This window comes from Phodopus roborovskii, unplaced genomic scaffold (genome assembly GCF_943737965.1).
Source record: "Phodopus roborovskii unplaced genomic scaffold, PHOROB, whole genome shotgun sequence".
NCBI lineage: Eukaryota > Metazoa > Chordata > Mammalia > Rodentia > Cricetidae > Phodopus > Phodopus roborovskii.
In genome coordinates, this window is record NW_026126416.1 from 31,716,380 (window position 1) to 31,728,639 (window position 12,260).

General features: G+C 48.5%; 1 protein-coding gene across 8 annotated transcripts in view; it reads left to right on the forward strand.

Moving 5' to 3' along the window:
• The window catches only part of Frmd5 (FERM domain containing 5), a 243,892-nt gene extending 232,679 nt beyond the window's left edge, over positions 1 to 11,213 (forward strand). For 2 of the 8 annotated variants that reach the window (XM_051183554.1, XM_051183562.1), the window contains exons 9-14: positions 1,562 to 1,625; positions 2,032 to 2,123; positions 3,681 to 3,755; positions 4,953 to 5,021; positions 5,802 to 5,908; positions 9,076 to 10,007. In XM_051183554.1, the coding sequence (XP_051039511.1) occupies positions 1,562 to 1,625; positions 2,032 to 2,123; positions 3,681 to 3,755; positions 4,953 to 5,021; positions 5,802 to 5,908; positions 9,076 to 9,653 (985 nt within the window). In that variant the 3' untranslated portion in view covers positions 9,654 to 10,007. Of the gene's footprint in view, positions 1 to 1,561; positions 1,626 to 2,031; positions 2,124 to 3,680; positions 3,756 to 4,952; positions 5,022 to 5,801; positions 5,909 to 9,075; positions 10,008 to 10,295 lie in introns of those variants that run through there. The other 6 variants (XM_051183561.1, XM_051183559.1, XM_051183560.1 and 3 more) reach the window with 6 other exon arrangements.
• Positions 11,214 to 12,260: the final 1,047 nt, after the last annotated feature.

Below are 12,260 nucleotides of genomic sequence, written 5' to 3' on the forward strand. Positions count from 1 at the left end.
GAAACACGGTCATCCTTAGCCACTCAAGTCCCTGAGTGACCCCTGTCCCCTCACTTTTCATTCTCTTGTGTACCTCTCTCCCCAGAAAGTCTCCTCCTGCCTCAGCTTCAGAACCATAGATGTAAACCCAGCCTCACATTCAAGAGGGAAAAACAAAACTCATCGGCCAGATGTGATGGCACACACCTGTAATCTCAGTTCTCAGGAACCAGAGGCAGGAGAATCACCTACATGTCAAGGCCAGCCTGGTTTACATACAGTTCCAAGACAGAGTGGTCTACAAAGAGTTTCAGGACAGCCAGGGCTACACAATGAGACCCTGTCTCAAAAAAACAAAAAAGTAAAACTTTCTTTACCACACTTGTTGGAGGCTGTATACTCATTGTATTCTACCTGAGTATAAGATTGATAGCTGATTGGTCGAGAAAGAGAGGGTGATATACTAGGTAGTGGGAAGTTGTAAGCTGTCACTCTGATGCAGCCATGACTTCCTCAGTGTGGACGAGTTATAACCCTCTGCCCCCATGTTGTACAGCCACAAACCAGGTACCTGGTTATTTCTGTAACTTCCTAGAATGCTGAGGAAATTGCCCCAGAAGTGACAGGAAGTAGGCCACTGATGGCAGATGTGCACACCAAACGCCTTAGGGGTCTCAGGCAGAAAAATAAAAACCCCAGTGGGGTATCTGAGTTGGGCACACGGGAGTGCCGATGGGGAGGGCTGGTCTTGTGGCTCTCAGGGACATCCAAATGAGTCCCAGGTAGTTCTCCCGCTCTGTAACTGTAACCAAGGCTAAAAGCAGTTTGTGGAGGTGAGGTGTGGGCTGTGCCATGTACAGTAACCATGTCACTTCTTCTGATTTGTGTCTGTCCCATGGGTGACGTACCCCAGTATCCTGTTTGCCTCTTTTACTGCAGCCATTCACTGGGCTGGTGGCTTCAAGGATTTTTCTACAATAACCCCTAAGCCCCTTTCCTGGTCAGTACGCTGCATGCCTGTTCCATGTAATCTGTTCTCTCTTCCTGGTATGTTACCCCACCCTTCCTTGAGATTGTTTGACATCTGTCTGCATTAAACTGCATTTCCCATCCAGTGGCACAGTCACCTGAAAGACTCGGCTCCCGCAGAACCTGGATGCATTGTATTCCATTATTTGCTGTTATCTTCAACTTTGGCCTCATCAGCTACCTGTGGCATCTTATATTCGACAGTCCCATCAGAGAATGCACCTGTATTATGACTCAAATCCAGAAAAGACCCCACTCTCCCTGCACTCACTTCCCATGCAAATGTTTCCCTCTTTCTAGCCACTGTTGATGAGCCCGAAACCCTCCTATCACCCCGACATTACGCTGTGGTTGACTGGAAAACTGTGGGTTGAACTGTCCCTGATGACTGTTCTCTAAGGCCACTGCGCTGCTGTCTTGTTTTCAGTTCTAATTTTGGCTAAAATTGTGTCTGTGCCTGGAGCCTCTTCCAGTCGGGTGGGCTGTGCATCTACGACTTAGCTGTGAAAAGCAGCCCACGGCCAGGTGACAGGTCCTCTCTTTGTGCTCCTAGGAATGAGGTGGCCAAGCTGAAATTTGAAGGAAAGACTTTCTATTTATACGTAAGTCAGAAAGAGGTGAGTGCTGACTTCCTTCTCTTCAGGGAGGGCTGGGGCACTGTGGTGGCCTTTCATTGCTGGAGCCAAGAGAGGAGTTCAGACCGGGGAGGGAGGGTCTGCTTCCTTAGCTAAGGCAAAGATCAGGGTATGTAGAGGTGAGTCGGAAGGCCTGGAGATGCCCGTGACACCCAGAAGGTCCCCTCTAGAAGGCCTGCTCGAGGAAACAGTCAAATGAGGCTCTTTCCCACAGAGAATGCCTGGGGACACTGCTCTTCACCAAGGGCTGTCAGGTTTGCCAGGTGTGAGGTGGCCATTGATGTGAGCTCCTCTAACTAGCCATCTTGGGGGGGGGGCAGCAGCACAGGACACCGGGCCCTGGCCTTTTCCACCCACCTCAACTGTTTCTCTATGGAATTTTTTACAGGAGAAGAAAATCATTCTCACATATTTCGCTCCAACTCCAGAAGCCTGTAAGCACCTCTGGAAATGTGGAATTGAGAATCAAGCCTTCTACAAGTGAGTGGGACGTGTGGTAGGGACTGTCTTTATCAAAGGTGGGGCCACTAGGCTGCCTTCAGAGGAGCAGCAGGCCAACAGGAAACCAGCAGAGTAATTCTGGTGTTGCTGCGGGAGAGCCCAATGGGTGTGTTAATTTGAATCACTGCCTCCATGGTGCCCGGGAAGGCCTAGAAGACAAACGTGCCATGAAAGACCCCATACAACCAGAGCGGCATCCTGACCTCAGCCTTGGGGTGACCCTGAGGTCCCCCTCCTGGTGGGCAGGCCAGAGCTGGAGAAGAGCTGAAGATGGTGGCCACTCGGCTTGCTGCTGACAAGCTAGGTTTAGGCTAGAGGTAACTGCTTGCCGGGGAGTTTGGAGGAGTCTGGGAGGCTTCTGCATCCACTTCTTTCTGATTAACAAAGTGGTTGCAAAAGCATCAGTGCCACAAAGAAATGGACCAGAGAGGCTCAGGTGATGCCAAATTGGTTTTGTTTAAAAACAAACTTGTGACCTGTGTTTGAACAGATGTTCTGGGCCGGGGATACAGTTCATTTGTTGGAGTGCTTGCCTTGCAAGCATGAGGTGTGGGGTTCAATACTCTGCATTGTATCAGCAGGACATGGTAACAAATACCTGCTATCCCAATTCTCAGGAGCTGGGGGCATAAGGATCAGTTAAAGGTTATCCTCAGCTACAAAGTGAGTTGCAAAATAGCCTGAGCTACATGGGACCCTGTGTCAAAGAAAAAAGAGAATATTGCAACAATGCCAGTGTGATGGGCTCCAGTTGTGTCCCTTACTGTCACCAAATGCCCTGACCAGCCAGATCCTCCCTCTAATATCCTGAAGGAGTTTGGGAAATCAGGACTGCTCTCCACAATGACAATGAGCTGTGTCCATCTAATAGAACTAATCTCCTGCACTCACCAGCGTCTGTGTCACAGCTGCAGAACTGTGTCTTGGGAAGGCATTCCCAGCCCTTAATACTCATGTGCACTTGATACCAGCACCAGGGTGAACTGAATAGACAGAATGCATTCTACCCTGAGTAGGATTCCTTCCAAGAGGGACATTGGGGGGGGTCGCTGGAGGTTTGGATACCATCTTCCCTGCCCCGTCAGGGCAATGCCTAGCTTTACTCAGTTACATGAACCTAGAGAGAAGTAAATTTAAGAGACAAACACCTGCTGGTGAGGCTTAGTAGCAGCCCAGGAGATATGGGGTTCACTGTCCCCCCAGACAAGGCCTGGCTCCCACTAAGTTCCTGTTTCCCTGGGGAATCCCAAAGCATCCCCATTCTCTCTGTCAAACCTCATACAAAAGGAAGCAACTGCTGCCCTGTACTTTGTTTTTGATCTGTATCCTGGGAACAAACACGTTTCCAAACCCATGTGTGGCCATTCAGTTGCTAAGTGTCTTCCTGATGAGCATCAAGTGCAGACTGCCAAGGGCTTTTTCTTGAACCTGAAAGAAAATTTCACACAGCCTCTGCAGAGGGCTCCCTGCCCATCTTCTGTTGGCAGGATCAGGTGGTTTGAAGCATGTGTCACCCTGAACTCTGCTTTGCCGTAGGCTGGAGAAGTCAAGCCAGGTCCGCACAGTGTCCAGCAGCAATCTGTTCTTTAAGGGGAGCCGGTTCCGATACAGGTAAATAGTGACAGTAAGTAGCCATTCTAGATCTCTTCCCAGACCCTCTCTAGAGAACAGTCTCCATGTGCATTATCCTCAAGGACAGAGACCAGAGCTCTCTACAAGGCCTGGGGTTCCTCCCAATTCCTGAGCCTTTTACCCTCTTCTCTAGCTGCTTGTCTGGAGGTCTCTTCTTCTCTCATGGCATTAATCTCACTGGGTGAGAGTAAGACCACTAACACAATTTTTGAGCCAGATTTGAAGCAAACTTTATTAAATACTCTGCAGGATGATGGACACTGGCCAGGTCCTTACCCATGGTTCCCAGAGTGTGGCATCAAATTACATCAGTCAGGGGCTTCTAAAGGCAAAACCCACAAGGCTACATACTTCCCACCAGTGTTCAGTCAGGGGCAAGCATATGTCCCGACATACTTCCCGCCTATGTACCTCCCATCTACGTGTGATCAAGCACGTCCTGTGCAGTTGGGGCAACCAAGCTTAGAGAAGTTTAGAGACGGGGAAATACAATACCAGCCCCAGCATTCCAGCAAGTTATCTGGGCAAGTGGGGCTTACAGGTTAGAGGCATTTTTGTTTTCTAGATCTCTTAAGCACAGTAATCTAAAGTTAAAACATAACTTAGGATGTCTAATGGCTCACAGCCTCCAGGGAGGGTATAGTATGAGCTGAGCTAGAGCTTTTTAATCTTGTGCCTGGGGGAACCTCTCTTTCACACACTTGCCATTTCAAATTGCAATATAACCCAGGAGTGAGCCATCACAATAGCTGCAACAAAGCAAGGTCCATGACAGTTAATCTTGTGTGTCCCCTTTCGGAGGGGCTTCAGGCTTTTTCCTGGTGATTCATGAGAATGCGGCTGGGCATGGGGGGGGGGGGGCACACGCCTTTAATTCCAGCAATGGCAGAGGTAGGAGGATTTCTGTGAGATCAAGCAAGGCAGGCTGGTCTACACAGCAAGTCCAGGACAGGCAGGACTACACAGATAGACTCTGTCTCAGAAGGGGCGGGGGGGGGGGGGGGACAGAGACTCTATCGATGAAGAGATAAGCTAAACCATCATGGCATGCTAGAACTCTTTGTGGAGTCAAGCCTTCTGCAGTGGCTGAAGCCTCAGAGCTCCTGAGATTTTGGAGCCTAGTCTTGATCACTGTCTCCCTTCTTGCTGGTTGATTTTTATTTTATCATTTAACAGTGGCCGTGTTGCAAAGGAAGTAATGGAGTCAAGTGCCAAGATCAAACGGGAGCCACCAGAAATACACAGGTAGGCTGTCAACACTTCTGAACCAATTCCAACTCAGATCCCAGAATCTCAAAGAACCTAGCAAGCCAAAGCTCTGTGAAACATCTGGCCAAAACAGATACCAAAAGAGAGGAGGCAGGGGGCAGAAGAGGAAAGAACCCTGCATCCCACAGGTCACAGGGACAGGCATGCAACCTTTAACAACACAAGTGAAGACAAGCCAGTGTGGACAGCACATTAGAGCTGGGGGCACCTCACTCCGTTCTGTTCAACCCTCCCTAGCCTTAATATGGATCACAGACAGGAAAGATGCAGCCAAACAGTGACACTTAGCTGTTCTGGAATTACTCCATTTCCGAAAACCTCACATAACCTCATGATCCCTGTCACGTGTGTTCATAAGTTGTGCATTTCCAGAAGCCTGCCTTCCTTAAGCCCAATACACTCACAAAGACTGGCCGAGAGGGCCAGGATTCGCCCACCAGCCTGTACTTCCGAGAACGGGACAATACCTGCCCTTGGCACAGCCTGTTGGAAACTAAGGGAACTGCCAGTACCATCTCCAGACATTTCAGGAGCATGTCTCATGCCGGGGCTCTATTCTCTGACAGTCCTGTCCCCTAAGACCATGGCACTTGTTGCCACACAATAGAAAGGCTGTGTATGCAGTGAAAGGAAGTAAGGGATTCTGAAGCAGAATGTGTGAGTCAGGGGCCAAAGGTCAGGAGCATTTGTTAAGATCTAGACCCCCCCCATCTGTCTGTGCCCTGGTGAAGTGTCTCTCTTCTCATTCAATCTCAGAGCAGGGATGGTTCCCAGCCGCAGCTGTCCCTCAATAACCCATGGCCCCCGGCTGAGCAGCGTCCCCAGGACACGAAGAAGAGCTGTTCACATCTCCATCATGGAAGGTGAGTCTGGGCTCCTGGAGATGACTCTAGTGTCTATACATTGTAGCACAGCCAAATTCCTCCTGGATTACTTTCTGTTGCTGTGATAAAATACCATGACCAAAACATCACATACAAGAAGCTTATTTTCCCTTGAGGTTCCATCAGGATAAGAGTGTATCGTTGCAGGGAGGCACAGCAGCAAGCTGAGGGCTCACAGCTGCAAACAAGCACAGGGCAGAGAGCTGGAAGCGTGATGGAACTTCTTACCATCTCAAACCCCGCCCACAGTGGCACACCTCCTCCCACAAGGACACACCTCCTGAGCCTCAACATCACCAACCGGGACCACATGTCCATATACCCAAGATCGTGGTGGGCATTCTTGTCAAACCACCAGGGGCCTTGAAAAGAAACTGACTTGCAGTCAAGCAGTGGGAGCTAATCCCAGCACTAGAGAGGCATAGGAAGGGATCTTTGTTGAGTTCAAGGCCTACAAAGCAAGTTCCGGGACAGCCAGGACTGTTACACAGAGAAACCCTGTCCTGAAAAACCATGTTTTAAAAAAAGACTACAGCTTGTTCTGCCCTAGCATCTACTATAGAGGATGCCTGGGCCCAAGAGGACACTCAGGGATGGCGTTTGCCTTCACCCGGTGTCTATGGAGGAGCTGAAGGTGGGCAGACAGACACAGCCCAGTCCCAGAGCCACCTCTACCTCAGTTCCTATGACTTGACTGTACCACAGATGCCTTCATAGCCTGTTTTCTGGCACAATTTTAGCTAATTGGTCCATTTCCCTTTCCCTGAGAGCCTGGGCCGTACAGGGGCCTCAAAACAAGGCTGCAGCAAGGCTAGCAAGCATTGCTTTTTATGGATGTAAGCACTTCTGACTGAACCCAGTCCCCTGATAAGGATGGCCTCTCCTCTCCAAGCTTCTCCCTCCTCACAGCTCAGCCTGACTCAAGGCTCCCAGAGCTAGCACTCTGTCCAGGTGGGAGCATTGCTAGAGGGGGCTGCCACGGCACGGATCGGCTGAAGTCTTTGTCCCTAGCTGGCTGGCTGTTTCCTGTCCACATCTCTTCTGCCTGCCTGATTTCCCCTGAAGAAGGAACTGGGCTGCCATGGGAAAGAGTGTAATTAAGATTCATACCAGAGTCCACGTCCAGCTCCGGTTCACTAACCACTGCCTTCGACCCCTAAGCATACGCATCCTGAGGATGGGACCCCGGCTGCAGGGTAGGGTCCTAACAACTGTCCCCCCAGGCCCACTGAGAGCTACCTCTGGACAGAGGAATCAGCTAGAGCACCTCCAAGGTAATTATACTGTCTTGCTGTGCCATTTAGCTCATCCTTCCCCAGCACCAACCCCAGCACCCCGCAAGGCCACCCAGACTAATGGGTCTGATGAAGGGCAGAGTGAATGGTGGCACCTGTAGTAGCAGAAGATGCATTTTCAGAAACCATGCAACTTGCAGAAAATGGATAGATCTGGAAATTAAGGGAGGTCACCCAGTTAAAGTACTACATTTTCTCCTAGGCTGATTCTAGCTTTTACTCTTTACATATGTGTGTATGGGCATAGGTCATGGAATCAGAAAGGGGGCCATGGTGGGGGAGAAGGGTTTCTGAGAGGTCAGAGACATAGCTTGGGGAACACGCACAGGCTCTGCTTTCGATCCCCAGCACTGCATAAACCAAGCATGGTGGCACACGCCTGTAATCCCAACATTTGAATGGCAGGGACAGGAGGGTCAGAAGTTCAAGTTTGACTACACAGTGAGTGTGAAGCCAGACTAGAATACAAGCGCTCTGAAAAAACAGAAGAAATGTGCAAAGGAAGTGTAAAGGAGGACACGGTGGGAGGGGATAGGGTGGATTGTTTAAAAATGCCACACTGGAACCTAATACTCTATATGCTTACTTACAGTAGAAACCAAAAAATGTGTATTTCATTTGAAATCCAGGACAAATTGTTTAAAGTGGAAAGTTATTCCATAATCAATGCTTAAGTTTATGGTGATGTTTCTGGATAATTTAAATACAATAACATTTTGAATGAGATACAACATTCAATATATAACAAAAAAAAAGGTAAGCTTTAAAGGGAGAGATGGGGTGCTGGCTGAATTTTCTTGCTCAGACCAGCCTGGTGTGGAATGACCTTCCAGGTCAGGGCTTCTGAACACTGGTGGCGTTTGGCAAGCAACTAGCAGCCAGGCATTCTACTAGAAAGGGATCCCTACCCATCATCTTGTTTACTGAAGTCACCAACAATGTAGCAAGCATACCATGGCTTCTGACTGTCTTGCCTCTCCTCCCCCAGCCAGCTTAGGGATTACTCACAAGCCAAAATGCATCTGCTCTGAAGTGGCTTCTGACAACAAAGCTGGTCATACTTCGGGAGATCTGGCTGTCAGAGATGTCCTTGTGAGGGGACAGGCTTTTTAGAGGATGTCATGTGCCTGTGCTGAGGGCACACAAAGGAAGTGGGGCAAAGGCCAGGATCATGCTACAGCCAGGGCTTTTTAAGGGCTGTTTCATCAGTGATGCAGAGAGCATTCCTATCACAAGTGCCAGCAGAAGTGGCAGGGAGAGCTCAGGAAATCCAGAGAAATCAAAGCATCCAGTTCGGGCTCAAAAGATAGGAGCTCTTAATTTAAGTCATCTCACCAGGTTCTTTGGTGATTAAGACCCAAGGCAGGTGCAGGCCACAGACCGAATACACCCTGCATTCCATCAGCAACTCTATCATCACAGGCTTCGGTTGCATCCATAGCTTTGCCATGAGCAGCCAGTCATAACAGGCCCTGTGACTGCTCACCCCATCAGCTTATGGAGTTGTTGAAAGACATACAAAGATGAAATTCTTAGCAGGGCAGTGGTAGTCCACACCTTTAATCCCAGCGCTCGAGAAGCAGAGGCAGGTGGAGCTCTGTGAGTTCCAGGACAGCTACACAAAGAAACCCTGCCTTGAAAAACCAACAAATAAATTAAATTTTTTAGACGTTTAAAAACGTCCACTGGGTACTTCTTTTGTGCTGTTCTTGATGTCTAAATATGGATTCTACAGCTACAACTGCAGTAACACGGATCAATCACAGGCACCCAGCAAACTGATGGATGCCATCAGACATTAAAGTATGTCGAGACCCACAAAGTTTATTCCTGTGCTTTCTACTTTTGCAGGCCTGGAGTCCCTACGAGACAGTGCCCATTCCACACCAGTGAGGTCCTCTTCCCATGGGGACACCTTCTTGCCTCACGTGAGAAGCATCCGGGCAGACAGCAATGAACGAGTAGCTGTGATCGCAGATGAGGCCTACAGTCCGGCAGACAGCGTGCTACCTACACCTGTAGCCGAGCACAGCCTGGAGCTGATGCTGCTTTCCAGGCAGATCAATGGAGCCACGTGCAGCATTGAGGAGGAGAAGGAGTCTGAGGCCAGTACCCCAACTGCAGCAGAGGTGGAGGTCCTTGGAGGAGAGCTGAGGGCCCTGTGTCAGGGGCACGGCGGGCCAGAGCAAGAACAGGTGAATAAGTTTGTTTTAAGTGTACTCCGTTTGCTCCTTGTGACCGTGGGGCTCCTCTTTGTCTTGCTCCTCCTCCTGATCATCCTCACTGAGTCTGACCTTGACATTGCCTTTTTCCGAGATATCCGCCAGACCCCTGAGTTTGAACAATTCCACTATCAATACTTTTGTCCCCTCAGGCGATGGTTTGCCTGCAAAATCCGCTCAGTGGTGAGCCTGCTCATTGACACCTGAGAAGGCATGACTCCTCCCAATAACTAGCCAGGTGGACCAAGGAACCCGGCTAACCATTCCCAGCAATGGGACCCATCGCGGAGCCATCGGCATACACACCAAGTCCTCCCCTCATGACTCAAAGTCCACTGCAGCCTAGGAGGGTTGTTTCCCAGAAGAAAGGGATATAGGCTAACGCTGTAAAGAAGCTGGCAAAACTCAATTTCTTCAGAGGCTCTTCCAAGAAAGGCTCAGCAACTCTGTTTCTCATCCTTCAATATGCAGGATAATTTTTGGGTTCAAATTTTAATTTTTCATAGATGTGTATTATTTTGAAAGTATCCAAATAAAAATAATTTATTTTACTATACTGATTGCTGCAGTAGTGTCACCTGGCAGATGGGACACTAGCTGAAGACTTTGGAGAGCTGTTGTCCTCTGTACCCAGCAGCTTTCTCTGGTGCCACTGGGTTCCGGGAGACCCAGCAAGGCAGGCCAGGGCTGTGGACAGCCAGGATTGTTGAGGTTTACTTGCCAGACAGAAGGTTTAACAAAGTAAACTCTTGTGTAGAATAATTAAATAGAAAGTTGCTTCTTATGATGGCCTGAGTTGGATTTTCTTTTCCTTTTGTTTTTGTTGTTTTTTTTTCCAAATCTGAGCAGAGTGGGCATCTGAAGGGACCACGGCCACAGCAGCAGCAGAAGGGGTGGGGTAAGTCTGTCCCCTTAGACTAGCGCCTAGTGGACATCACTGAGTTTTAGTTAATGGTTTTTTTGGTTTTGTTTTTTTGTTTTTTTCCTGAAGAACCTCAGGGCTCTTCTAGTGCTCCTGGGGTGTCAATGAAGTCAGTGGCAGGAGAGTGACTGTCAGAAATGTCCTGCGTGTAGTTTCCAGAGACCTGTGCTAAGTCGACTGACTGCCTGAGAGCCTGTGGGGCATAGAAAGCAGTGCTTGTTTTGTAGTGTGCCCTTCCAAAAAAAAAAAAGGACTATTTCAAGCTCTATTTTAAAAGCAAAATGTTATTTTCTTATCTATTCATATTTTGTTTTTACTTTATGGATTAAGAAAACAGAACCTGATGAACTTTAGCTGCAAGAGAGAAACAGATCTGAGGAACCGTCAAGAACAAGCAGCAGCCTTGGAAGGGACCAGGAAACATTCTAAGTGATGCTCACAAGAGACAGAATTTGACCATGGCAGAGACCAACACTTAGCATAGAAATGCCACCCATAGGGTCAGCCTCTGCCCCTGGAAATAAGGCCCAGGAGAATCCTTGGAGGGCGTAACTCACTGCAACACTGGACCACAAAGGTGAGCAGGAGTCCCCAGGCCTCTACACTTAAAAACAATCACACACACAAGACCTTGTTTCCATCTCAGGGAGAGATCGCAAAGTCGTCAGAGGCCCAAGGACTTATTCAAAGGACAGTCAAGGGACATACTCCAGAGACCCAGACAACAGCAGAGCTAAACAGCTCCACATGTAGAACAGGTTGAACTGTAGTACATTTGAGCTCCTCTTATTTTTTTTGCCTGGGATGGTAAAACCATGTCCATGTTCTGAATAGAAAAACCAATGGCATTTATGTAATTTTGAAGAAATATACCATCCTTATCTAGACAAAGGTCAGCAAACTTCTTTTAATAAACTTTTGGTTTGTGAACCATACCCTGCTACCTTAGCACACCTCTGACAATGTATGCATAAAGGAACATGGCTTGTTCCAAGAAAACGTTATTTTAAAAAAGACGGAGGGCTGAGGAAGTAGCTCAGTAGGTATTTACCTAGCATTCATAAGGCCCTGATTCCATCACTAACACTATGTAAAACCAGGTGTGATGGCAAATACCTGTGGTCCCAGCATGCAAGTGAAGATAGGAGGATCAGAAGTTCAAGGCCAGTCTGGGATTCATTGAAACCCTGTCCCAGACCACTGGCCTCCCACTTCCCAAAACAACACAACCCTAAAACTGCAATATGCTGAAACTGGCCCATAGCCATAAGATGCAGACCCTGACCTACACAACACAACTATCACAACTATCACACATTAGCAAGAAGGCCAGCTTCGATTCCTGTCTCATGGAAGACCTGGAATCATGCCTGCATGGAGGCTTTGCTGGATACTCCACCAATCAGCAGTGATGTTGCATCTGATACCAAGATCAAGCACTGCCACTCTGAACAGCGGTGACTCTTAAGAAGGAACGAAGGCTTATCTGATCATTTCCATACCAGCAACAATTTAGGTAAAACCTAAAACATACTTACCACATGACAAGACAAACTGAGGGGATCTTAGTAAAGACTAGAGATCACTTCAAAGCAATGAGCCACTGCCACTTGTCAACTGCATAGCAAAGGTTTACTTAGCACAGGACTCATATGAAAAGTTCCCCAGAGATGCAAACGCTATTGGTAAACAGGGCTGGTGTATCGGGATTTCTATTCTTATGCAACACAGCAGAATGCCTTCTAGTGTAGTGCTCCTACCTCAGTTTGTAGAACACAGAGTCTATGCAGTGAGTGGCAGCCTCGCCTCTGACCCTTCATAGCTGAGAAGGAGGCAGCCTGCCACTGCCTGGTGTGTTTCTTGTGTCTAGAGTCCCAACAGTGCAATGGTCC